General features: G+C 34.3%; 4 protein-coding genes across 4 annotated transcripts in view; 2 read left to right on the top strand and 2 right to left on the bottom strand.

Annotated features, from left to right (window-relative positions):
- The window catches only part of LOC128185162 (dynein axonemal heavy chain 5-like), a gene marked incomplete at its 5' end in the record, with an annotated part of 34,705 nt that extends 19,318 nt beyond the window's left edge, over positions 1–15,387 (bottom strand). The window contains 28 exon segments of the mRNA XM_052854831.1: positions 968–1,015; positions 2,633–2,865; positions 3,202–3,282; positions 3,397–3,534; positions 6,315–6,332; positions 6,624–6,849; positions 7,015–7,174; positions 7,176–7,409; positions 7,642–7,782; positions 8,045–8,251; positions 8,571–8,699; positions 8,822–8,961; positions 9,172–9,279; positions 9,536–9,722; positions 10,009–10,175; positions 10,585–10,692; positions 10,953–11,111; positions 11,421–11,591; positions 11,854–11,928; positions 12,175–12,324; positions 12,472–12,572; positions 12,874–12,972; positions 13,213–13,336; positions 13,452–13,521; positions 13,706–13,786; positions 14,192–14,395; positions 14,679–14,743; positions 15,313–15,387. Of these exon segments, the coding sequence (XP_052710791.1) occupies positions 968–1,015; positions 2,633–2,865; positions 3,202–3,282; positions 3,397–3,534; positions 6,315–6,332; positions 6,624–6,849; positions 7,015–7,174; positions 7,176–7,409; positions 7,642–7,782; positions 8,045–8,251; positions 8,571–8,699; positions 8,822–8,961; positions 9,172–9,279; positions 9,536–9,722; positions 10,009–10,175; positions 10,585–10,692; positions 10,953–11,111; positions 11,421–11,591; positions 11,854–11,928; positions 12,175–12,324; positions 12,472–12,572; positions 12,874–12,972; positions 13,213–13,336; positions 13,452–13,521; positions 13,706–13,786; positions 14,192–14,395; positions 14,679–14,743; positions 15,313–15,387 (3,699 nt within the window).
- A 4,301-nt stretch (positions 15,388–19,688) lies between these two features.
- Positions 19,689–20,755, top strand: LOC128183568 (putative nuclease HARBI1). Its single transcript, XM_052852641.1, has one exon. It carries the CDS (start codon positions 19,689–19,691, stop codon positions 20,751–20,753), a length of 1,065 nt encoding a protein of 354 aa, XP_052708601.1. The 3' UTR covers positions 20,754–20,755.
- Positions 20,756–20,846: 91 nt separating this feature from the next.
- On the bottom strand, positions 20,847–22,125 carry LOC128183567 (myb/SANT-like DNA-binding domain-containing protein 3). Its single transcript, XM_052852640.1, has 2 exons — positions 21,515–22,125; positions 20,847–21,200 (listed from the first exon to the last, which is right to left on the bottom strand). Exons 1-2 carry the CDS (start codon positions 21,950–21,952, stop codon positions 20,847–20,849), a joined length of 792 nt encoding a protein of 263 aa, XP_052708600.1. The 5' UTR covers positions 21,953–22,125.
- Positions 22,126–24,694: 2,569 nt separating this feature from the next.
- Positions 24,695–27,422, top strand: LOC128183566 (uncharacterized). The gene has a single exon (XM_052852639.1). It carries the CDS (start codon positions 24,701–24,703, stop codon positions 26,702–26,704), a length of 2,004 nt encoding a protein of 667 aa, XP_052708599.1. The 5' UTR covers positions 24,695–24,700; the 3' UTR covers positions 26,705–27,422.
- Positions 27,423–27,521: the final 99 nt, after the last annotated feature.

Here is a 27,521-nt window from a genome sequence, read left to right as displayed (position 1 = left end):
AAATTTTGGAAAAAAAAATAAAAATAATCACATCACATCTAAATTCTAGATTCAAAAGCAGACAGATGTGTTTGTGGTTGAGTTGAGAGGTCGGCAGAAATTTTGTTAGAATTAAAGTCAAATTTCAAAGTTGAAAAAATATAAAGCAGAGAGGAAATAAAGGTTTTTAAAAAAATTGAGATGAACCAATTTGCAAAAATAAATCTTATATAACTTAGGTTTCATAATTGTCAACCACTGATATTGATTTCTTGAAATATTGACCTGATTTACAATTTGAAGTCAAGGTCATATTACCCTAAATCATGTGACTTTTAATGACCTCCTCAAGGATAAATGGAAATATTGACCATGAATTTAATTAGTTTTACTCATATATAGAAAATTTTCTATCTGAATTTATTACATGAAAAAGAGAGACTTAACCTGCATTTAACCAATAACCTTGACCTATATCTTATTTGATAAGGAAGTTTTCATTTCTATGTCAGATGACTCAAAACAATTTTCCTGAGGTACCAGATATTTTATATGTTTATTCTTGGTATAAATTTGCAATGACATATATTTTACCTTAAATTATACGACCTTGACATTGTAAGTATTTTATCTGAACACATACTACATGTACAAGAAATCTTTCACAAAATTTGGTGGTTCAACTCATTTAGCAATCAGACAGAGTAACAAATTTGCAGACAGAATTTACGGAATTGGGAAAAATCAAGCAATTAAAAATTTCAAAATAATGAAGAGAAAACATAATTTTTTTAACAGAATTGTGAATTAAAATGTGATGTACCTACAAGAAAACACAAGAAATGAAAAAAACCTTTCATTTTACTTATATCTAAGAAAATAAAATAAAACCAGCATTGCTTACTTAGTGACATGTATAAAGGTCAAAGGTTACAACAAAGCTACAACAGGTTTAGTTTCGTATTAGCAGGTGAACATGCCCACAAACCTTTGACTGTGGTTTAGGTGACGGTGTCAATTTTGACCTCCGAAGTCGCTGTTACACAGGAAAAATTACAGAGTACACAGGTCAGTATTAGTTCTGGTTGATTAGGCATACCCTTCTTTTTTTTTAACACCAAGTGGGTAAATAATGTATTATTATATTATAAAGTCTGAAATGTGATTATTACTAGGGGGTATATGACAATATCATACCATCACCTGTGTTGTGATTTTAGTGTAAATAAATAATAATACACTCTTATTAATCCTAATTTTTGATTGAACTTAATGTTGGATTGAATATCGTTCATTAAATATATAATACTAGATATAGGCCTAGCTGAGGTTTTTTAATGATAGGTGATTCAATTTTTTGAGTTTGATTGGGTCGCACATATTTGATGAAGTCACCTATCATCTACAAAATCTAAAAAAAATCATAGGGCAGGGATTTTCAATTTTTACTAATATAAAATCTATTAAACAAATTTTTACCATGATCATATTTTCCTTCTGGTTATTTTAATTTGATATTTCATCTTTTAAAATCTAATCACAAGGGAATTTACCGAATATCCGGTTTTTTTCCATGCGTCACAAAATTTGCAAAAAAGGGGAAAATGGGGAACATTTTAAATTTGCATATCATATTTTGTGATTTATAAAGTTACATATAGAAATTTGGGGGGATATATTTTCTGCATATTCAATAAATTGCGATTTAAAGTCGATCTTGAAAAATGCGAAAATTAGATCATCATTAAAATCAGCGGATACATATACGGTATGTGATCAATGTAAAGAACTGGAGGAAGAAATTTTGAACATTTGAAAATTTCACACTGAAATTCCATGAAGTTCCAAGATTTTCAAATCCATCTTATCAATCTATGAGTAATTTAATCAAATTATTTTCCTATTCACATATTAAGTATTAAGTTTAAAAATCTTTCAAGTTTGTTTGGAAACTCATATGACAGATGTGTTTTGAGTACCGATATGTATCAGTGTTTTAAATGGTACACATATTAGGTTCAAATATTAATACTGATTTAATTTGTTAAGTGAATGTTAAACCCCTTCACCTCGATTACTGATTTCTTATATGAAAATTTCATTAATAGAATTATGAATTCAAAATCAAAGAAACTAAAAACCAAACAGCCAAATTCTGGTCAAAGTTAACGCAAAATTTCAATTACCCTTTTTCTGCGTGGGAAAGGGGATGCTCTCTATGCAACATTTACCAAATATCAAATTAATAAAATTTGCTATCAATTGTGTCATTTGTTGTTATAATAATTATATATGAAAATTTTGATAATTCTGAAATTATAAGGTTTTGATTTTGTTTAATCCTTCATTTGACTAAATAAAAGATGGAGTAAACAATGTAAATTTGCCCCTAGGCTAGCTGACTATATATACATCATTTTTTCGAAAAGTGTTTATGATTTTTAAATAATTTTCAGGTAAAAATTGAGATAAAGAATTTAATTTTTTCATTTCACAGCAATATTCTCATAAATAATTTCATCCTAAAATGTTGCCTCCTTAATATAATGTTGACATTCCAAAAAGAAGGTGCATTAACATAAATATTTCAAAACATGTACTGATGACTGTGAATTGAATATTCTACCAGACTAATAGCCAAATTAAGCCATACCTCTTCTTGACTCTCCTTCTGCAAGCGCTCGTTTTCCTCGATCTCTCGCTCCAGTTCGTGCAGTTTTTCGAGGGACCCCTTCAATGGTCCACAGAGGCGGGTGTACTCCACAATGGCAATGGTATACTGTACGAGGGTGGCGCAGTCCTCGCTGCTGTACTTGGCGCTCGCAATGGTGATACCCTTAGTGCCATCCGGAGAGGGAGTCCGCTTCTTGGCAGCAAATGTTGTTTCTAATGGAAGAGAAAAAATGAGAGAGAATTAAGCCAGTTTTCAAATAATAAAATCAGGACCAATCAAACCATGATAAGCTTGAGATCAATCCTTTAATTACATTACGGTTGATGATCGTTTTTATTAAACTTCTGAAATTAAAATGAAATCCCTTTTCATGCAATTATTTCTTACAACTCGATGAAAATTATTCCGTAATTGAATTTGAACAACTGATAATCAACAAGGCTTTAAAGCTCATAATTAAAAAGAACTGTCTAATGGATGTTCATGACGATTGTGTTCTTTTTTAACACTTTTATGCATCTTATACTGCAACAAATTAATCTACTTACCCTGAGCATGGTCCAACAGAGTTCCTTCCCCTGTGACCCCAAGTTGACCTTCCCTAGAGACAGCCAGATAGCTCTCGACAGCTAAATAAAAAAATATTTAAACATAAATTATCCTATTAAATGTTTTGTAATTTGCTTTAAAAACCTTTTGGAAATTCAAACTTTTGTGAATTTTCATTTGTAAGATTTAATTACCCCTTAGAACATCATCTGATAGGCCATCTTCCCATGATACATTGTGCAACATGTCAACAAATTTGGGCGTGTCACTCATGGTCTGCTGCATGGCTTTCCATTGGGCGCGATCGAACTTGTCACTACCATCTTTTTTACCTGGAAGAATTTAAATCAAATTTATTTTTTTTTGAAAACTATGAAAATCAGAAGATGAATCCAGGTGACTCAATGCTTGCTGAGAGAATGCTATTTCTGGGTGTATTTTTTTATTGTCACCTTATATGTATGTATATAGGCCATAATTCATGATATTAAATAAAGTGAAATGCATTGATTGTCATAATCAATATTAGATAATATTGTACAACAAAATTGCTGTATTTTACCAGTACATGTATATGCATATGTATACACTAACAATCAATGGTTTGGCATGTGGATATATAAATATGTATAATATCACTGCACACAGTATACCAGTTACCCAGATAAACTAATGGTGCACACAGTATAATTATCAGTTTGCCAGTCACCAGCAAAATCAACTACTCATCATTCCCAAAATCTTGTCACCAGTAGAGTCCTAGGACTAACACATTAGTACTTTATGTGCAGAGTCACACTCCTACATTTACATATTGTCTAAAAAACCCAGTCAGCCTCACATATGCTTACTGATCACCAGGCAGACTCATTGAATTTTTCTCGTTCTCATGAATAATTCATGCTCCATTCCTATTGGTTTCTTCACAGTTTTGTGAAGGAAATCTCACCCATCCTGATAAATAATGCTTCCTCATGTATCTATCAACAATTATGGCATGTTTTCTTAACTTTAAATACTAAAGTTTCGCATTCTCATTGGTGAATTGAGATTAATGAATATTCATGAAAACAAGAAAATTTTAAAGAGTTTACCCAAGGTCAGTAAGTATATATATGCAAAATTGACTAAAACTTGGTTTCAGACTGACATTTTCAAGAACGTTTCCTCCATCCTTCATGCATTTTAGTTAGCTTTAGTTATTTGTTTTTAAAACTGGGATTGGGAAAATATCTTTTACAACTATCAGCTATTTCAATAATCTACCAACATTTTCACTTGAATACAGATTCTATCTACTGGTATCCTAATTTCAGACCCACTGGAAACTATATATTCCACAAAGTTTTGATGGTTTTGATATCATCAATGGAGAAAATGAACAAGAGGGTGCATCTAAACAAACATTTTGTTGCTAAAGATAGAGATCACAGAAAATCCGTGCAACAATGAAGTTGTTGGTGCTGAATTGGAGCATTTACTTGCATTCAAGAACTTTTAAATAATTGTCATTTAATTCATAAAATAACTATGATTATATTTAAAGTTTAACATATATCTCTCAACTATTGTTTTTCTAAAACCCTTTAAAATATCTTTTCTATGATTCAAAACTTGTATCATAATTACAATTATATTGAAAGTTTAACATTTCTCAACTATGCATGGTTTTCTACACTTTATTTTAAAAAAATATATATTTTTTTTTATAATCTTTTCTATGATTCAAAACTTGTATAACAATTACGATTATATTGAATGTTTAACATTTCTCAACTATGGTTTTCTACACTTCATTAAAAAAAAAATCTTTTCTATGATTCAAAATTCTTTCATGTTATTGTATAGTCACATCAAATATTAAACTGTTTTATATAAATACAAGTTGAGAGAAGGTAAGCCCCATAATCTAAAACGACATTTAATAATTCATATAATTTAACTTGAAATAATATATAAATAAATTTTGACAAACAATATAATGATACACACATATTATCAGGTACATGTATATAGTTATAGCATACATGTATTATATGTATTTTTTAAAATAGCTCAACATAATGTATTCATTAATCAACATAGTCAACAAAATTAAATAGCTCAATAGAACGTCAAATCACAAGTAATAACAAAAACACAAAGGTATAAATAGTTCTCTACGTCAATCTCAGCTAGCGATTACCCATAATACCTTGCGGGGCGGTTCCTGCAGAACTACGAGCCGATTTCTTTCGGTCTGCGGAGAAAGTAAGAACTGTTTGACCCCCAGCACACATGTCAACCAATACCAAGTGACAGTTCAAAAAAGTTCAGTTCAAAAAATTGAAATTAAAAATTCAACCAGAAACCAAGGATATAATGTGCATATTGCAAGTATGTTTCATAAATTTATTCAATAAATTTCAGTTTTCATTCCAATCCTTTTTTTAAGTTCTTTTTTTTTTTTCAAAACAATGTACTGAGTGTCTCCTTAAATTTTGTTTGGTATATTAAAATTCACCTATTTTATTCAAACCTGGATTAATTTGAGGTCCATTAAGTGGCATCTATATATTAATGAATTATAGAACAAATATTCATACAGCCTTTAGTAACTAATATTTTCTCCCCTAAAATCATTATTTTGCAATTAATTATTTAAATCTATGACATGCTAGTATCTGCATGACTGGACAAATTCTGTTATCATAATTATTTGATAATTATACTGATAATTAGGAAAATTCATATTTATTTAATTTTCAATTACAACTTAAATTAAAATGAAAAACACAAATTCTGCTCGTTTCTTAGAGTTTGTAAAATCTAGCAAGCTAAAAATCAAAACATTGAAACATTTGCCTTAATATTTATAAATATTCTAGCGTGATGATATGATATGCTACTAATGTGTTCATTGACAATAAAATCACATTTTTGGGGTGCTGACAAAATAGTACTGTAGTAGATAAATAAACTTGTGAGGGTGTGAAAAATATATGTATAATGGTAAAAAAAAATCTTCCCTGTCTAGAACTTGATAGAGATGAACCATAGCAAAATGGGTGTAGATACAAAGCTATACAGAGAGTGAAATGTTTATATATCCTTAACTCAATCTTTTTCATACCGTATCCAATCTGGTTTTCTAAATTAACACAAAAATCAGGTCACAAGTGAATAAAGTAAGGCAAATTTGCTTGAAATATTTTTTGGAGATCTAAAACTCACTATCATTGACAATACTACATATGCATTAATTAGCAGATTCATAAACAAAGACAAAATTCCTAGGTGTTAAAACATTTTCACAACTGATAGACATAAAATATACTTAATCACTAACATTTCAATAATGGTTTATGATAAATGAATTTTCGTTATATCATGATGTATTAATGAATGAAATTTAATAGGAAAAAACGTTTAAGTGACCCACCTTTCTTGACACCGATCCTGGTGCTGCTGGAGCTTGATGACATGCGGCTGGACATTTCCTCTTTGCCTGTCAGCTCCCGAGTTTCGTACAGTCGCTGGGACGGCAGACGCTTGCCGATCAGTATCATCACCATCTCCATCACCTGGCCGACCAATGTTGGAGGATTGCCAAATCCGCGCAGCCTCTCTATGCAGGCCCTGTCCACCTTGCCTTTCCAGATGATGACCTTTTGTCAGAACAAAAAACTTTTCTAACTTATTTAACATCACAGAGTTCCAGATATCAATATGTAAAAACCTATATTCTTATAACAAATATTGGTGTACAAGATATTAAACTTTTGACCTAAGACTTTCAATGACCTTCACCCCTGACCCCTGCGGTAACCAACCTGTTGCCTTGCATACTCCAGGTTCTGCCTGCACTCCTCCACAGTTTTCTGGGCCTGCACATACTCGTCCTTGGCCACAGCCTGTCGATTCTTCAACTTAGCCTCTCTCATCTTGTCAAACTCCTTGTCATAATCATCATACTCTTCTTGCAGAAGTATCCTCCTCTTCCTCGTCTTCGCTCTCTGTCATGTATAGTTTCATGTGGGCCTCGAGGTCTGTGCCCTGTGTGACACGAGACTTCAGTTTCTCCAGCGCCGTTGCTTTGGTTGTGAGCTGCTTCATCAGGTTGCTGGTCGTCTTCTTGGCATCTTCAAACTTGGAGGTGATGGTTTTAATGGCCTTTTTCATGATTTTGGCATCGTGGCGGGTCTGATCAAGAGTGTGGAGAACTCTCCTGTAAAAAGAGGTTAAAACATTCTAGAATTCTCCTGTAAGATTGGAAAAAAAATAAACTTATCAATTTTAAATTTCATTTTAATATTTTTTTTTAAATTGAAAATTGAATTATTTTGATTGATTTATAAAACTTCTGAATTTCAACTTATAACAGAAAAAGATTAGAACTCTTTTAATAGAACTTTGATGGGATGGGGTGTCAAAAATTCAATTCCAGGGGAAGTACTGACTTGAGTTGGTCAACTGTCTCGGTCCTCTCCTGGGACTTGAGGTTGTAGAGGTACTTGAAGGTCTCCATGAAGCGCCTGAAGGTGGTGGGACCTACGTAGGTCTCATTCTTAGCCTTCATGTTGTCTGATCTGTGCTGTAACCTAAAACACAACAATGACCTAGTCAGTTAACCATGAACCTGTATCATAGATAACTTCAGTAGTGATTAGACACTTAAAGAACATGAATACAGTAAAATACTTTTTAATAATAGGACAATCATGTTTTTAGAAGTTTCTGACTTTATTAGCAGATTTTTTCTTGCATGATACATAATATTGAATGGACTAACCTTAATCAAGTGTAAATTTTTTCAATTAACCAATGAAACATCTTGTTACAAACAAGTTGTGATGGACTTACTTGATCCTTTCCTGCAGCAGGACCTTGGAGTAGGGCAGGTTAGGTACCTTGGCCGGCAGGAACTTGACGATCTGCTGGTCCTTCTTCTTCTCGACCTTGACCTGATTGATGTTGATCTCCTCGCTGAGGTCGCCAGCCCAGGGGAGCTGGGCGCAGTCCCTCAGGACGAAGCTGTGGATGTTGGCCAGGCAGGAGGTCACCTTCTCACTGTGTATCACAAAATAATGTTGACTTCATAGAATTTTATTATTTCTGTCATTTGCCATGTCTTGTTCCTTATGACCTCAGAAAAGTCAATTGAAAGGTTATGCGAGTACTGTACATTTTTGCATATAAAAATATATTTGATATTTTTTGACAAAATGAAAAGACAAATTGAATGAAGTTTGCATTTAGCGACATGAATATCAATTACAAAAAATATCTTATTATTTCCCTCATGCATAATGTACAAAAATAATGAATATTCAAGAGTTATGAATACTGATGGTTTTGATTAATATGAATTCAAAATGCAAATGTATACCTGAGATTCTCAAACTCCTCTGTGAGTTGATAGCGGGTGATGAAGTATGACGCCTCTCCCAGCAAAGCTTCTTGTGGCCAGTCACACATCCAATTGATGGCACAGCCACTCAGCATACCAGGGTACTGACTGCAAAATGGAACAGCCAACTTGTCAATCAAAACAATAGTTAAATAAAAAGCTATGCTCTCTCTCTCTCTCTCTCTCTCTCTCTGCTCAGCTTCAAAAACTTAATAATGTCTATGTTTTACCTGGCAGAGAGTTTCAGAAGACTGTTCATTGGCTGCAGACACATCACAATATGCAAATTACTCTTCACTCTGGCGACGAAGAATTTCATTGGATCCACAGACAGACTGGGGAACTCTCTCTTCATGGCTGGACCAATGGCCTGAAAGATTGTGAGAAAAAATGTATAATTTTCAAAAAGGCACTCACATACCTGCAGGCACTGATTATAAAGGTACTGGTAAAAAAAGCTTTAATAATACAAATGAGTAAGTATGTTTGTTTTCTGGCTCTGTCAGTTTTATTCTCTTCCCTCCTCTCTCTATCCCTCTGCTGTTTCTTAGTCTGTCTGTCTGTCTAGTATTTTATTTACCTGTAGCAGCCCCTCCATTTCATCGTTAGTAAACAGGTGTGGATATTCCCCACTGATCAGCAAACTGTTAATGGCGTCTAGATAAACTGGATCCTCCAAGTCACGCGCCTGTCAAATAAATAACCAACACTTAATTTACAATTAATACATAGACATCCTTATAGAAGAGTATAAAACCTGGTTGCATTAATTATTTTGTTTCATCATCTTCGATTAACATCGTAATATACAACTGTCATGTGTCATCTTTAATTGAATTCAATTAATTTCAATTTTAATTATAACTTTATTCAAATCGGACGAAATTTGAACTTTTAGGACTACAACTCTCTTGAATAGAATGTTACGTCTACAAAACACTTACAGTGAAGAGTAGGGCCAGGATTTTCCCCTCTGATCCACACAGTCTGACAGCAGACCTCAGTTCATCAAAGAAGTTGCTCCGCATGGAGGTGTCCATCTTGTGGATAGGGACATCAGCCACGTGGAGAGCCAGCTTACACAATGTGGAGAGGTGGGACCCTACAGTTCCTATCAACAGCATGTTACCACTGCAAGGAAGGAAGGGTTATATTGTTATTTATTTTAAGTTTAATAATTTATTTGTTTTTCAACTTTGCTGAGTAAATCACTTATCAAGTCAAAAAATTTTCATCTGTTAACAGTTAACTTTTTCTTTAACTATAAGTCATTAACAACAAAGTTAAGTAAACATTTTTGAAAACCTCTTGCATCACTTAGCTTTTAATCTTTAAAAGGAAATTCCCTATATATTCAGTTTAAGAGATGACATTTCAAGCAAAAGACATTTTTACACCATTAATTACTTGTACATACCCGTGATGGAAGCTGAGAACTCTGTGCATCCTGATGACGTGTGAGATGATGAAGTTAGACAGCATGACGTCCAGGCGGACGTTCCCGAACTCCTCGTTGTAGCGGGTCAGGTGGGTGTTCAAACAACTGTGAACGTCCCTCAGGTTCTCAATCGGCTGCAGGGTCACCTACAAAAGTCAGGAGAAAAATGGTGAACAGTTCATATCAATCGTTTCAATACAATTAATTCATACATCCACTAGCTGTGATATTATAATGACAATAATCACATATCAAACTGCAAAGGCTGTAAAAATCATTTGGTCCTAAATATTATTTTTTTTAAATTTGTAATTCCCTTTTTTTTTCAAAATAAGGATTTTTAAAATTAAAAGAAATCTGAGCTTTAAATAGCAATATACCCTACTACATTGAATTTAGACCTACAAATATACAGTTTCAACAAACTAATGTTTGATCAACTTTTGATACCGATCATACAAAACAAGCTAAACCTGAGGTCTCCGGTGCATTTTTTGGGGAACAATAGACCTAGAACTGAGGTCTTCTGTGTGGTTTTTTAGGTGTAGCCTTTACCTTGATGTGTTTGGTGCCCACAGACGTGACTGGTCGCTGGTACAGCCTGGCATCCATTGGGATAGTCACAAAGTACTCCAGGAAAGACTCCTTTAGGTTGGGCCAGGTCTGAAAACCAAAAAAAATTGGAATAAACACTCAGATAATCTTTTACAGACCAGTTGTATTTTTTTATAGGTTTCATATTAAATATGTTATTAACAAGCATTTTTCATCTCCCTCTCTTTGATTAGCAAGAAGATATTTTCTCATTTTTGTTCATCAAATTATGCCCCAGATTTTGTAGCATGAATAGGAAATTCTTTCTGTGTAAGAAAATTGAATAGACAATTTTGTAATTTTTCCCTCGTATACTAGTAAAGATTCACCTGTTCAATAATCTCTTGAATTGTTGTGTCAAACCAAATCAGGTCAGAAGTTCGACTCAGACGATCTCGGATGATTCGGTGCATCTCGTGTCACCATAGAGATATAACAGGTATCAGTGTCTCATCAGCCCGACTCTCTTCTGGTAATTTCTTCACACACTAAAATTAAAAAAAAAAAACATATGATGAAAAAAAAGAAAACAATTATAATCATTTGGGTGCAATTTTCTTTCAATTAATTAGAGGTCTCTAATATTATCAAATATTGAACAAACTTCCGTAATTCCAATCTTCAGTTAATATTTTTTACACACAGGTAAACAATCTGACAATGAAATAATTCATTTATAAAAACCATTAAAAGTTAATGCATTTCATTTTTACTTTTTCTTTTCTATACAAAATTAACTTTTTACTTGTCAACATTTACATCTTGATATATTCCAAGTGTGGTAATTTAATATTTACTTGGAAGCAGGTGGTGATGTCTTTGAGTGTGAAGAGATAGTGTCGTCTGCCGTGCATGGGTGAAGGTCGCAGGACGTTCTGAAGGGCCTTCAGCAGTTCACAGGAAGCCTTGACCAGCCCATTGTGGAGGTCAATGTCAAGGCCAGGCCTGTCGCCATCCGTCATGTTCACCTGGGGGGTAAAAATCAGAATGTTTTTTAACACGGAAATACATATACATGTATGTATATCACTAACCTAAAAGAATTCAAATTAGGCAGAATATCTTTCATCAATCAAACCATTAATTTGAAATCAAAATGTATGATCTATAAGTTGAAATGATATCCATTTCAAAGTTTGCTTTGCAAGAAAATGAAATTTCTGTTCAGTCAATTGTGATAAAAGAGTTTCCAAAGCTGTGTAGAAGGCTACAAATCACTGAATCACTTACATCTAAGATGCCATGTACAATGCTCTTCATTGCATCGTCCTGTGGGGTTGGCAGATTGAAGACTGCAAAATGTCTCTGCAACAACAATGCCGAATTATCAACAACTTTAACTTGTAGTTACTAAAAGAATTCATATTTCATTGTTTAACTGGAAGTGATTCTTTTATTTAATCATACGCAGTGTCCATGAGAGAAAGATAGGCCATATTTAATATAACCTATCTCGTAAGATCAATTTAAAGCAAAAAATAAAAACAAATTTGAAAAAGTAATTTCCAAATCTTTGATATTGGGACAATCTTGATGTTTTATTGAACTGACCAGCAGCCTGTCGGAGAGCTGTCGGCTGCTGACGCTGGCCTGCTCCGACATAGACATGGCCGAGATGATGCTGAGTCCTTCCACTGTCTTCATCTCAAATGGCTTCTGTAGCTTACACAGAATCTTGTCATCCAGCAGTTGTCGTAGCAACTGAAAAACAAACAAACAACAATAAAACTATAGGACAGTATCACAGATTTTTAGAAAAACGCTAAAGTTATTTTTGAATGAATAATATAGACGTTTTGGGAGAAAATATATTTTAAAGTGAATAGGTAAAAAGATGACAAAGCTAACCTCATTACATCTCTGTACATCGTAGTCGTCAGGAACTGGCAGGTTGACGTCGTCAATGAACACCTTCAGTTTCTTCTTGTCTTTGGCTCCGTACACAAAGCCTGGAGAAGTAAATAACACACTCAATAAGACAACAAAGCTTAGACCTCAAGAAGAGGAGGAAAATAAACCAGATCCAGGCACATATCAACCTTCTCTTCGAAGGAGAAGGGCTTGACAAAGAGGGGAGGGACCAAATGGTTTGTTTGTATATTTTCATTTTGTAAATACATTATAAGAAAAGAATGGAACATTCAAAATAAGTAGTAGGACCAGACTTCCTGCCTCCACGTCCTTTGGTTGTAATGTGCCTGAGATCAAAGTTCATATTTTACATTGCTGCATATTCCAAGTAACTCTTACCTTGTCTGTGGTAGATGTTGGACTCTAGGAATGACTGTAGCTGTTTGGCCGTGGAGGCTCCGGAGAATACCAGTCTCTTCCACACTGCAGCCTGAGGGTCTGAAAAAAAAAAATCAAAACTGTAAGCAACCTGTGCTCTAGTAGAATTCTGCCATTCTCATAATAGCTCCTGACCTGGTAAGCCAAGCATGTCAAATTTTGATGCTGATTTTTTTTTTATGAAGGTCAACATTCCTGTCATAATTAAATATACATGTTTCTATCAAAATTGGGCTTCTACCACCAAAATACTACTGAGGCAATTAAACATGTTCATTCATCAAACCCTATCAGACATACCCAGTCTTTCCATGTAGTCAATGAACTCTTCAATAAGCTTGGTTTTTCCGGATCCATTGGCTCCGACAAGCAGCACATTAAGGCCAGAGAAGGAGGCAAACTCCATCAGATTCCTCGTTCTGATCTGTGAAAGAAAAACGTTTGAATTTAAAACACTGCAAGAGGAATGATTAAAACTTTTAAATTCCATCAATTGTTCTGATATTGCGATTGAGAAAGAAAATCATCATGTGACTTACTGTGTCTACAGAGGGTACAAACACCTCCCCCAGCATGTCCTGGTTGTCTGCATACACAGCCTCTGGCAATCTGAGTGAATGAAAAAATATATTGGTTAAGATTTCACATAACATTTCAATTCCATCAGCCTATCTTTAATCTCGAAAAGATACTTTTTAATAAGTAACTGCCAGTGGGATTTCAGGTAATGGAAATCTGACTTTGAAAAAAAAACCTCAGGCTGAAGATTTCCAATCAAGGGGGAGTAACTCACTTTGAGGTCCATGGATCCCATTCTCCCGACTCATCTACATAGTAATCAAACGCACAGATGTCTCGGTCATCATCTGGCAGGCTATGAATTCAAAACAATTATAAAGGTTACAGAACAATCCCATGTACATGTTTTAGCTTAATCTAAAAATCCTTTAGTTCAGATATTCTGATTTATTGATTGATTGATTGATTACATTTTGTTGCATGTCCTTTTCACATATCTTTATCACATACTGTATACATATTATATTTAGTGTGTACGATGTTTGGCAGAAATGATTTTTCAATAAGTTAGCATTCAGCCAAAAATGCTAAAAAGAATATCGGTACACAACCAAATGTAATATGTTTACAGTATTGAAATATTTTGAAATTATAATTTTTTCTTACTGGAATTATTCAATAAAAGATGCACTTTATAAAAAACTCCGCAAAGAATTTATCACGAGACTATATAAAAACACAATTAAGTTCAAGATCTTACGCATTAGACAGGTTCTTCAGGATGTCACTGAACGACTTCCTGTCCGCGCTGTCCAGAAGTCCACCAAACGTCCAGATGAGGCAGAATAAGTATAGCCTCTCGATGTGCAGCTCACCGCCGATCTCGTTGTTGTTGGCCAGCATCGAACTAAGGAGGCCCAGGCAGGTCTTGAACATGCCCACCAAAGACAGGGACAGGCGGGGCCTAAAAGGGGCAGTAATAGCAATTAACTATAAGTACTCTCTATGGAGAAGTTGGGATCAAAGAGAGATGCAGATAAAGCAGTTTTATAATTGTATTGCTAATGACTCCTTGCAAAGATTAAGGGGTCTCAAAAGAATCAGAAATATTTAACACAGTCTCTCTAAATGCAGTAAAATCAACAAAAAGGCATCATCATGGGAATTTATTCTTTCAACATAACTTAAAATCATTCTTTATGGAAAACTAGAGTCTAAAACTGGACAGATCACAATTGGCCCCTTACCTAGCCTCATTGAGGACAAACTGGGAGATGGGGTCCAAAGTTTTGGCAAAAGCTCTCTGTAGAACCTGTAGTGAGAATAAAACAGATGCCTTAGATTAGACAGCCACATTTTTAACATACTGAGTTCTCAGTTGGTTAATTATCAAATTCAATTGGGTGAACTTTAAAACTTCTTAATAGAAAACTTAAATTTATCAAATGAAAACAAACCATTAGATAGTGCTTTTAAAATTCATATTCTATCAGTGCTTGACACTCTAACTATATAACACTAAGGTGTAATATACACATATCTTGCAACACAAGTGCTCACAGATTTTCATGATATCAAAAGTGAATCAACCTTCCTACCCTAAAATCAGCAAAAAAAAAAAAACTTATGCAGATTTGCCTTTTATAAGCCCTATTGCCCATTTTCCCTTTTTGTGCCTCTTTTAATTTAATATAACCTTCTGCCATACTTCACAAAATAAAATTAATCCTTAAGCCACTAGCTACTAACAGAAGGATCAGCCAAAAAAAATATAATCATATTTCTAAAGACAGTTTCATTCAAATCAGTCAGAAAACAAATTTCCACCTCACTGCAACCCCAACACAATTGTTGCCGATTTTTTATATATTTTATTTTTACCCCTTCCACAGTTTTGATTGGTTCTGGCTCATAAGAATCTGTCTCGGGCTTTCTCTGATACTGTCCAAGGCGAATGATAATTAAGATTTAAAAAGAAGAAAAAAAATGAAAAATTGAAAAATTTTTCTATGTGTAATATTCAACTCACACAGGACAAGGGAATAGAGATTGAGTGTTTTCTAGCAACTGAACACAAGGAGGATTCAATTATAAATCATTACACAAAAAACATTGGAAATTACAAGATATCATTTTCATGAGACAACTAACATTTGGAATGGGGAATCTACAAGATTGAGAAAGGGGACTTCTAAATACAATCTATAATACTATTTTACAATGAGATAATCATAGTATAACTAACTTCATCTTCGCTAGCCAAGGGTTTTCGGTCCACTTTGCTCCATTATGGGGAGCAAAGTGGACCGAAAACCCTTGGCTAGCGAAGATGAACTAACTTGGAGTCTTAGGATTAAAAATCAATTCTGCATCTGGTTAAATAAACTTTAATTTAATTTCTAAATGAAAATTTAACTTTAAGCTGCAAAAACTATGATTCAGAATTAACAGAAAGACTAATTGCCATTGCATTGTTTTCAATTTCAATTTTAATTCTTTCTATTTACTTTTTATAAACTAAATGGTCTGCAAAGATTTCTTTGAAAAAAACGATGTGTTATCTGCCATCACCGAGATGGTAAAATGAATGAAAATAAGGGAATAATGCTGTGCACAAGGTAAAAGAATGATTGTCAATGGAGTGTTTACTTTTGGAATTTTCACGGCTAAACAGAGGACGAATATAAGTGAATGAATCGAGTCTCAACACCCAAGGCCACTGCATGCACCATCTCATGCATGATCATGAGCACGTTTTTGAAAAAGTAAGTGAAGTAATGAAAATATATTCGTTGAATGGCAGTTTAAACAGTTTTTGGAATATAAAATGAAAGACGGTGATCTTTTATAATGAGTTTAACAGTTTAAGGCCGTCCGGGTGTCGAATCAAGCAAAAAGCTCGTTATTGACATCGTTGTGATGCATGAAAAAATAATTTGAATTCAAAATGTATTTAAACAAATGTAAATAATTTAGATAGTTATCATTACATAGTGTATAAGTACATTTTATATGACTTTCCAAAATTCATGTACTACTCACATAGTCAGAGTTAGTATTGCAAATTTGTAGCCATATAGTATATACTGATAGAGATTAATAGATGGAGTAAGTATGATATATATATGATAGGCTAACTTGTTTTTCTTAGAAAGTGCTTTAAATTTGAAAAAAAAATGTGCTTATATGAAATCCATTTATCTTCCCAATAGGTGTCTGCCCTGGCTACCGGGTTACACAGACCTAAAGAAAACCTTGCATGAACAACTAACCCACTGATTTTATGATCAAACTATGCAAACAAAAAAGAGTGAAAACAGAATTTGTGTAAGACTACGTAGAAAGGCATATAAAGAACAGTGCTGAAGTCTGACCATTCCATTCATGATAGTGGACATTATTGTGATATTCGGCTATTTGTGTGATATTGTTTATGTGTGAAATTAAATCGGAGAGCACATACAGGAGACTGTCATAAAAAAGACATCAAGAATGCCTTAAAGATTGCCGTGATTAATTGTAATACATGTATGACCAGTGACCTTGCAAGGCTTAATTGAGAACTATATGGTTTGAACTTCGCTCATTGTGAACTTTTGTCCAAGTCCATCTGTGCATGCATGTTGTGATCAAACTGCATTCAAGTTTATCAATCTGCAGCAACAAATCATCACCGATTGGTTGAGTACTATTAGTCAAATTTCATTATGGTTTGTTCATCAATTTTGTGTTTATTTTTGAAATTTATAAAATGTGCAACATTCAAAGTTATTAATTTTTACTTGTGTCCTTTATCTCAAATTTTGCTGCAACTGTTTAAGTTAAACATCTTTGTTAATCACCAGTAGAAGTTATTTGTATATTGATTAAAAAGCATAGTACATGTATGAGTAACTCTGACATGATTAAATAATTATAAGTGTTTATTAATTGTTTTTATGTTGTAATATCTTAAAGTTGCTATGTTTATCTGTAAGCTTGCGGTAACTGTTTGTTGCAAATTTGCAGCAAACTCTCTGCAAATTTGACGTTTCATTAACATTTTGTACAAATTAACATCATTTTATTAATTAATGGGCCTTATTTTCTGCTTTAAGTTGTTAAATATAGATAGAATTATCTGGAATCAATTTAATTTCTTCCTAGGTATATCTATTTTTTCCTTATTTTTATTGTTTTATATGGTTACTTATATTTCCGTGCATGTTTGATTGTTTACAATGTACATATAGTTGTGAGTCATTACGTATTTTGCCATGCATATCCTGCAAAATGTTTAAAAATGCAATGTTGAGGTATGTTTTACAACTAATATTTTGGTTGTTGTGAAGGAAACGAGAGAATTTCCTTTCAAGTGTATATAAAAATGTGAAATACGATTTTTCTATCCATTATTTTTTATTTCAGTAAAGGTTTAAATTGCAATTATTACCAACAGAATTTCTGTATACTGTAGCTTTTTTAAAGAACTTTCTTATCTGGAAAAATAATAGCAATGCTTATGATTGCTTGAAGTAATTACTGTTTTCTCTCAAGTGCACATTTGTTGTAAATCCAAGCTAGTCAATTTAGCAACCTTGTACATATAACATTTTGTTAGCCAGTTTATTTATACATGTATATGTGTTATGGTATTACAGATTTATTGATTTACACAGTTGTCTGGTGTTTTTTTCCCTAAAATTTTCTTAGTTCACAGTTATCAGCACGTGCAAGGAAACAGAATTTTAGACGTTCAATTTTTAAAAACAATGTGATATAATATTTTGAGAATAATATGTCTACAACAAGTAAAAAACAAATGGGTAAACCATATTGGTATGAAATAAGTAAATTATTTAGATAAAATAAGTATTGCTTTTACTTAATTAGAGAATATTTTAAAATAAATGAATTTGATTACTTGAAATGAGAATTATATTGAGTTAATAAATAACAAGTATTTATATACATTTTAGTAATTGCAAAAAAAGGAAATAGTGAGTAATAAATTTGTCTACTACAAGTAATTAAATTACCTATAACAAACCATATTAGATAAACTAATGAAAATAAATGAATTTGATTACTTGAAATGAGAATTATATTGAGTAAATAAAAACATATTTATATACATTTTAGAAATTGCAAAAAAGTAAATAGTCTACTACAAGTAATTGAATTACTTAAAACAAAATGATTTTGATTACTTAAAATAAGTATTAAATTGAGTAAATAAATAACCAATCTGTATATACATTTAAGTAATTGCAGAACTGATGAGTAAAATAAATCATAAGTAATTGTATTAGTGGTATTTACTAATTACGATTCTAATTACTAAACGAGATTGCCTTTTACTTGCTATTCTGACTAATTGTATTACTTTTAAGTATTAGTAGTTCCCGTACGAGCCTAATATCAAGTACTAAATAAAGTGTCGATGAGTTCAAGGGCCTTATATCAAGTACTCTATAGGGTGTAGATGAGTTCACGAGCCTCATATCAAGTAGAGAGAGAAAAGCACCCGACTGGACCAAATACTATGTGATGATGGCACAAGATAAGCCAGACTGCATGGTTACAGCGAGCAACATTTCTAAGAGAGATTATGAAGGATGGACATTTTGATAATGTGAACTCTAGTGTATTGTATACCAGATGGCCATGTTGAACATTGTTTCATCATTGCAGTAAGTCAATTTTAAAAACATGTATATATTCTGTTTTTTATGCCATTTTATGCCGTATTTCTCCGTTGAATAACGCGGACGTCATTCCATAACCGGGGGGAGATTGTAATAGTATGAATATTATGAATATCATATTATTTGAGTACATAGATTAAGTACTATATAGATTTTAAGATAAAACCAACCAAATCTGACACACATTTTAAATACACACCACACACACTTAGATCCACCCTGTACCTTTATACACCTGTATATAAACCCCAGGGGCAGTGATTTGGTAAACATTTGTGTGCATGAGTTTTATTGGTCAGATATTTGTTAGGGTTGTTGTGGTTGGTTTATTGATCTGAGTATGATATTTTGCCGCCAATTAAGTTTTGTCAATCTTTGTTTGGTCAGCCAGAGGGTATATATATATATATTTGAACTAGCTGAATAATTATGGCCACTTGCATATGTTTGGCTTAAGTCTGGATCAAGGTAATCTAGGCTTAAGCCAGGCTAAAAAATTTCAAATCACTTGCACACCTCTCTGATTTATCTGAGTAGAGCTCAGAACTGAGGCTTATTGTAAACCAGGTAATGGGCAGGTTTAAAGGAAGGTTTATAGTGATGGAGCATTATTTTGATGAGATGGACCAAATTTATTTAGTGGAAAGACTGATAAGGCGAGAGAGAATAGTAAGAGACAGGACAAACCCTTTTTTGAATTACTCCGAAGAGGAATTTATTGACAGATTTCGATTAAGAAAGGAATGTGTACTTGAATTATTGAATGAGATTGGGGAACATCTTGAGCCAAAACAAATGAAGGTTTCATCAATATCACCTCTTAATCAACTACTGATAGCTTTACGGTTCTATGGAACTGGGTGCTTCATCCGAGTTTGTGGAGATCTATTTGGAGTTCACGAAAGTTCAGTTTCTCGCATTGTGAAGAGAGTATCATCTGCACTGGCATCGCTTTACAAGAATTATGTAGTATTTCCATCGGGAAATAGAGTAACTGAAATCCAAAGGGGTTTTATGAACCATAGTGGTATTCCAGGAATAGTGGGTGCAATAGACTGTACCCATATCCCAATACAATCACCTGGAGGTGACATGGCAGAGCTGTTTCGAAACAGGAAAGGATTTTTCTCCATCAATGTGCAAGCAATCTGTGACAATGATTTAATGCTGACAAATGTGGTTGCAAGATGGCCGGGAAGTACGCACGACAGTCGGATTTTCGAGAATAGTAGTGTCTGTGCTCGTTTCGAAAGAAGAAATATTCCTGGGATTTTGATTGGAGACAATGGATACCCTCTCAGGTCTTATTTAATTACACCCCTTCTTACTTGCCGGACACCACAAGAGAGGCGCTTTAATTTTGCGTTGAGTAACAGTAGAGTTAAAATTGAAAATGTATTTGGCATTTGGAAAAGACGCTTTCCTTGTCTACGTAACCAATTAAGATTCAAGATTTCCTCAACCTTGCATATCATTATTGCTTGTGCAGTATTGTACAATATTGCCAGGAAAGCTGCCATCCCGGTACCAGATGATGACTATAAAGGAGATATTGCAGTTCCAGTTCCGGTACTACCAAATGCAAACCAAGGCGGACAGGCTTTAAGAGCAGTTTTAATACGACATTTTCAGTAAAAAAAAAACAACAGGTAAGTTTAATTAATTAATTGTAAATTTATTTCGTTTTAATCTCATATTTTTAATGTACGCATATAAGCAATATAATAATTATTGTGCATATGGCTGCCAGAAATATCCACTGTTGTTGTTTGAATCTGTACCCAGGGGTCCCCCACATGTACTGGGTTGAGGCATAGGCAAATCACGTTCACTTAATTTTATTTCATTCTCTAGTTTCTGTTTCTTTAATTTCAAAATGTCTTCCTTCAACTGGAGGATTGTCATCTTCTTACAATGTTCTATTTCTGCCATTTCCAGGAGCCTATTCTTGACTTGGTCTTGACGTCCAGGACAAGCAGCTTTTCGTTTGTTAGCAGAAGCTATGGATGCTGTTTGCGGCTGTTTAGCAGACTCTTCTGACATTCTCGGCGCTTCCTCCTGAATTGTGTTGGTGGTCATTATCTGTGAACCGAAGCATTAATTGTAATCATTATGACTAAATAAATGATATTATGATATTGATATAATGGTTTTGTCAAATTAAAAAAATAAAGCATGCACACCGTAAATTACTCATGAAACGCGAGGAATTAATAACACTGTAAAATCGTTAAATTCTATTTTAACGTATTTAAAACACTTTTATTTTAATAGCATTGACGGAGATATTGAGTTTGCGGCAATACCTACATGCACATTTAAAATATAAGAAATTTACCATGTATGCAAAGAAATTTGAATTTAAATTTTTGATGCTAAATTATTGCAAAATTTACCTCGTCGTTATCATCTGAATCTTCATTGTCATCATCTGGTTCATCCCCATGGAGACATGCATCATCGTCGTACTGATTTTGCAAGCTGTTAATTTGCTGCGGAAGCATTTCCGAAATTGTGCTGGCAATTTTATCTAAGCTTTTCCCAGCTGGTCCGCCACCTGTCTTCTTCTTCTCTCTCCTCTCTTTAGCAACAGCAGACTTTGTTCTGGCTTTAAGATTTTTCCATAAAGATTTCAGCTGGGTTATGGTTCTCTTATTAACGCCGTGTCTTGAATTAAATTCCTTCTCAATATTTGTCCATTCTGTGTTCTTCTTACTAACCATTCTGCCATCATTCTGCTTGTTTTCTATGATATCCCTCTTAGCATGAATAAGTTCTAGCAAAATTTCTTTCTCTAGTTCAGAAAAATTTGCTGACTTCTGTCTTGCTGCCATTGTTTTCAATGAATGAGAAAAGCTTAAGCTGTAATCAGGTAAGATAGACTTGAGTCACAGGTTTGCAACCCAACTACTTCTCACCTGAGTACAGCTTAAGCCAGGTTTAAGACAGGGTTACTTGATCCTCAGATCACCTGTTAAATCAAGGTTACCTGAGCTACAGGTGTGCAAGTGGCTGGTCCTGTAACTTTAAGATACCTGTAGCTCAGGTAACCTTGATTTAACAGGTGATCTGAGGATCATAAAGTTTGACAACAGACCATTTCTCATTCTGGTTAGTAACATTTAAACTAATATCCCATGTATTTAATGAAATAGCATTTTTAGTATTCTGTTAATTGAATTACAGATAAACAAATAACCATTATAACTCATCATAGAATGAATAGAGGAATTTCAAAGCTTATTCCCATAGAATGGTGAGACAATTTCTAATGAATAATGTGTCTATTATATTTTTAATTGCAACCTATTTTTATGATTATTATGGGAGAAGTGCATATACATTGAAATTGTAAGAGTTACCTCCCTTTTATTGCTTTATGTAATTGTATAAAATGAATTATGATTTCGCTATGATATTATGTGATAATTCAAATCTAGATGGAAATTAAGTAAATTATCATAGCATGAGGATTATTATTTTATATTTGCAGGGCTCTCTATCATTTGATTTACCACTGTCACTGTGTCCACAATAAACATTCGAACCCTCAACACGTGTTTTTTTTTATAAGTAAAACCTGTAACACTATATAGAACGTCAATGAGTTCACGGGCCTCGTATCAAGTACTCTATAGGGTGTCGATGAGTCACGAGCCTCATATCAAGTACTATCTAGAGTGTAGATGAGTTCACGGGCCTCATATCTTGTACTGTATAGCTAGGGTGTCGATGAGTCACGAGCCTCATATCAAGTACTATATAGAGTGTAGATGAGTTCACGTGCCTCATATCAAGTACTATATAAAGTGTCGATGAGTTCAAGGGCCTTATATCAAGTACTCTATAGGGTGTCGATGAGTCATGAGCCTCATATCAAGTACTATATAGAATGTAGATGAGTTCACGAGCCTCATATCAAGTACTCTCTAGGGTGTCGATGAGTCACGAGCCTCATATCAAGTACTATATAGAGTGTAGAAGAGTTCACGAGCCTCATATCAAGTACTATATAAAGTGTCGATGAGTTCAAGGGCCTTATATCAAGTACTCTATAGGGTGTCGATGAGTCACGAGCCTCATATCAAGTACTCTATAGGGTGTAGATGAGTTCACGGGCCTCATATCATGAACCGCATAGGGTGTCGATGAGTTCACGGGCCTCATATCTATCTAAGTACTATATTATAGAGTGTAGATGAGTTCAGGAGCCTCATATCTTGCACAGGTGCTTGTGGACTGGACCGTGCACTACCACCCCCCCCCCTTTCTATTTTTTTTTCAAAATTCTTTTTTTTTATTTCTTTTATTGATTATCGTTAACATCCCCTTATACAGTGGAGCCTCATTCATTCATTCCGGACGCCAGATATCCGGACGCTTCACTTTCCGGTCGATTTTTATTGGGAACGGAATTCTTACACAATAATTTGTCTCGTTTATCCAGATATCCGGACGCTTCACTTTCCGGTCGATTTTTATTGGGAACGGAATTCTTACACAATAATTTGTCTCGTTTATCCGGAATTCCGCGTTCCGGATCCGGACGGTCAAATTTTACCACATAATACAGTTTTCCTTTAAATTTTACCTCATTTAACCGGACGGTCACATTATAGTGTTCGGGGGCACAAAAGTTTTTTATGTGCAAGTGCAAATTGGTGTAAAAACAAGACACTGGTTGTTGGTTTTAAACAATGCCTTCGTCCGGTAATCGGGGTCACCTGTGTCACGCTATGTACTCGCAAGAGGATATTACGATAACCATGGATGCGACATGTTTAATTGTCGCAATTTAACTTATGAACTCTTATTGTTTGATTAAAATGTCATGAAAATTGTTAAATTTGTGTTTTAAAAAGTCATCTATTGATTGAATTAAAATTCTATTAATCGTAGTGTGATTAGATTGTTCGTACGCCTATTCATTTTAAAACGTAATTGAAATGAAATATTTGATAGTTTGAGTTCTGTTTACGATAGTTATTAAGACCGCTTGGGATGTTCAGGGTATCGACATTAATTTTATAGCGTGTGTTCAATTAACAGTGTAATAATAATTTATGCGAAACATGGCGTGGATGAGTGTTCACGCTACTTGTAAATATCGCTTGGGTGCAATTAACTTTATAGAAACCCAACCTCGAAGGAAGTTTTCGTCTTCTCTTTCTACAAACACTACAGTACTGTACAAGTTCAACTGTATCTGCCAATAAGTTAACATGTCATCACACTAACGTCACACTCAAGTTTTACAGATACGATGTTATCGAGAACGCGGCTGCTATTTAAAAGAGAAAGGACATTGAATGACGTATGCGATTTTTATGTACTTGACTTCACAGGCTTCCGGTTGTTTAAGATCACGATTCTCTACTCGGGATTTTCCAGGGCTAAAATTAAAACACAAATATCCCCAGCAAAGGACGACTCTAAGAAGGGCAGAACAAAAGTAAGTTGAACTTTGTTTTAAAAACAGAAACTTGTAAGAAATTAAAAATTGTATTTCACTGTGATGAGAACAGAAACATATTATTAGTATTACCCCTAAATACATGTATATAGATTTTATTTTCAGAAGGATGGCTGTTCAGAATATATCTGAGTCAGTGTATGTTGGATTGTGTCTCAAAATAGGGACCCCACAACAGGTGGCCTCAAGAAGACATACAGTGGACATTAGGGAGATGTTGGCAAACAACGAACCATCAATAATGATGCTGAGTGGGAGTTGTAGAGAAGGATTTAGATTGAGTGGATCAGACCTGGACTACATGCAATGGCCAAATAACCACCGAGTGATCTGGGAGTTCTCTCAGTGTCAGTTTTACAACACACAAGAACACGCACTGATTCTCTGTGACAGTTCTGAGAGTCCACCAGGATTCACTTTACTATGGTTACCATTAGATAGAGCATACAGTAGAGTGATGTCAGCGTGTGTTAGGATGAATGGAATGCTCTATATATCAAGTTCAAAGTACAGAGAAGTCACGTGTTCTATTTTTCGCTCTGATTCTACACCACACGGACCATGTAGTAGTGGATCAGATGGTGAAGTGGAATACGATATTGCCCATTGCTTTGTCAGTGATTTCTGGCCTCCGTGTGCCTCCTCATGGATAGACAGGTGTCACTCATGGCCCCCACCTCATGTTGTAAACGATATTATTAGAAATGGGTGTCACTTTGTAGCAATAGGACACAAACTAGGACATCATACAGACAACGAATGGAGAATTTCTTTTTCACAGGCGGAATACAAACTTGTGTATGCAATGAATCACACACAATTCTTAACATATGGATTGCTAAAACTATTCTTAAAGGAAATCATTAACAAAGGATTGCGAGATGAACAGAAACTACTGTGTTCCTATCACATGAAAACGACTGTTTTCTGGGCGATTCAACAAAATGCTCTACCTCACTGGTGTCCACAAAATCTCATGGTCGGTTTCTGGGTCTGTTTTAAACTTCTCCTTAAATGGGTGTACGAGGGAAATTGTCCTAATTTTTTTATTCCAGAAAACAACATGTTTCTGAACAATATCTATGGTGATGCACAAAAGACATTATTCACGCGACTATATAGATTGTATGAGAAGGGTATAGCATTGCTGCTACACAGTCCATCCATCAGGTCATACATCGATAATGTTTTGGTTAATCCCAAACTCACTGTTTTTACCGTTGGACTCAGTCTGATTTCCGAGGTTGAACTTGATAAAGATATTTTTTATGAAATGTTTATTAATGATTCAAAAGGCACACTAGACCTACGGATATGCAGAAAGGACCTACATGCTGTGGAACAATTAATAGGTTTACCCCTAACACAGTATCACATTGTCATGTTACAGAAACTTACAGCCACCATCCTTCAGTGTACTGCGTTTATGTTACACAACTTGTACAATAACACAGGTTCTAACAAACAGTTGTATATTGTAGACAAAATGGCTTGTCACATGCTGAAAATAGCTGCTAGGTGTGGGTGTGTGTCTGACATGTTATACATTGCCATGTATTATTACAAAACATTCAGATACAGGGAAGCTTTATCAGTTATAGATATAACAAAGGTCAAGTTAGAACAGCCATATCTGATGTATGGTTGTCATGTAGACAGAGAGAGGTATATTGAGGCTGTAGGGGGGCAGTCCTTGTCTACGAAGATGAGACGGGCTGTAGTATATAATATCAAATTGGGCAATGACAATGAAATCTTTTATATCAATGAATTAAAACCAGAACAACTGTCTAGTAACCAAAACAATGGGCATGTCTTGTTTATTCCACCCCTCATACTGTTGTATATGCTAGAGTTTTTGTGCTCTAGACATGTCGATACACTGAGAGCACAGAGAGCTTTAGATGATCTACAGGTCCTGGTCCACCATGATCAGGGGGAGTTAATAGATGTTGACCTCAGAAACATCTCCTGGGAGATCCTGGGGATCTGTCAACAGATCGCAGGGAACCTCCATGCTGCCCTGTACTCATACCAACAGTCACTAAGAGAATATCCAGGTAATAAAATACAAACCGCTACCATACAGAGAATTCAGGATCTACATTTATGAACTTACTGACAAGCAGTATGGAATTCTTGTATGTCAAACACTGACATTGTTAATTGTGTTTGCTCTGGTTGGTTTTCTCTAAAGTTGTCTTGTGTCTGTGTAAAGGGGGGGGGGGTTACACTTATGATTTGTATGACCCAATAAATAAGTGTATATTTATCTTAGTCTAATACAAATTTATTTGTTAATTTAATCAATGTTGTAAACCTAAAATTTACCAGACAGAGAATTCAGGATCTACTGTAACATTAATTTTATGAACTTACTGACGAGAACGTATATATATTTAAAAAAATGGCATGTCAAAATCTGACATTGTTAATCGTATTTGTTCTGGTCATTTTTTTGTAAAGTTGTGTATGTGTAGGGGAGGTGTTGCACTTATGAAATCTACGTATGATGTATAATCATGGAGATACGTGTATATTTATCTTTAGTTTGTATAGTTAACATTTATTGTTATACTTTCATGTTAAATACTGAAATCTGATTGGTTAAGACGCAGTTAATAATATTTACTATTACCCTCAGCGTTAGCAACGCACTTGGCAACGGGTAACATTAAAACATGTTACATGCGCGAAAATTATGCGCGTACGGTTCGCTGTAGAATTCACGTTATTCCTATATAAAAGCAGTACAATTTTCTTAAAAATTTTAAAAAAGACATTCAGTATAACAAAATAAATAGTGCCTGTTTGGGAGGATAACAGTTGAAATTGACACCCCTCGAAAACCATTGTCAACTCCGCTTCGCGTCGGTTGACAATGGTTTTCTCGGGGTGTCAATTTCAACTGTTACCCTCCCAAACAGGCA

Source organism: Crassostrea angulata, chromosome 5 (genome assembly GCF_025612915.1).
Source record: "Crassostrea angulata isolate pt1a10 chromosome 5, ASM2561291v2, whole genome shotgun sequence".
In the NCBI taxonomy this organism is placed as follows: domain Eukaryota; kingdom Metazoa; phylum Mollusca; class Bivalvia; order Ostreida; family Ostreidae; genus Magallana; species Magallana angulata.
Note: the sequence above shows the minus strand (reverse complement) of the source record. Positions and strands in the feature narration are given on the sequence as shown.

Coding starts and splice junctions, on each gene's coding strand:
- LOC128183568 (XM_052852641.1), top strand. CDS start 19,689: ATGGGCAGGTTTAAAGGAAGGTTTATAGTGATGGAGCATTATTTTGAT.
- LOC128183567 (XM_052852640.1), bottom strand. CDS start 21,952: ATGGCAGCAAGACAGAAGTCAGCAAATTTTTCTGAACTAGAGAAAGAA. Junction 21,201..21,514: donor ATTCAGATGATAACGACGAG/GTAAATTTTGCA, acceptor TTCGGTTCACAG/ATAATGACCACCAACACAAT.
- LOC128183566 (XM_052852639.1), top strand. CDS start 24,701: ATGGCTGTTCAGAATATATCTGAGTCAGTGTATGTTGGATTGTGTCTC.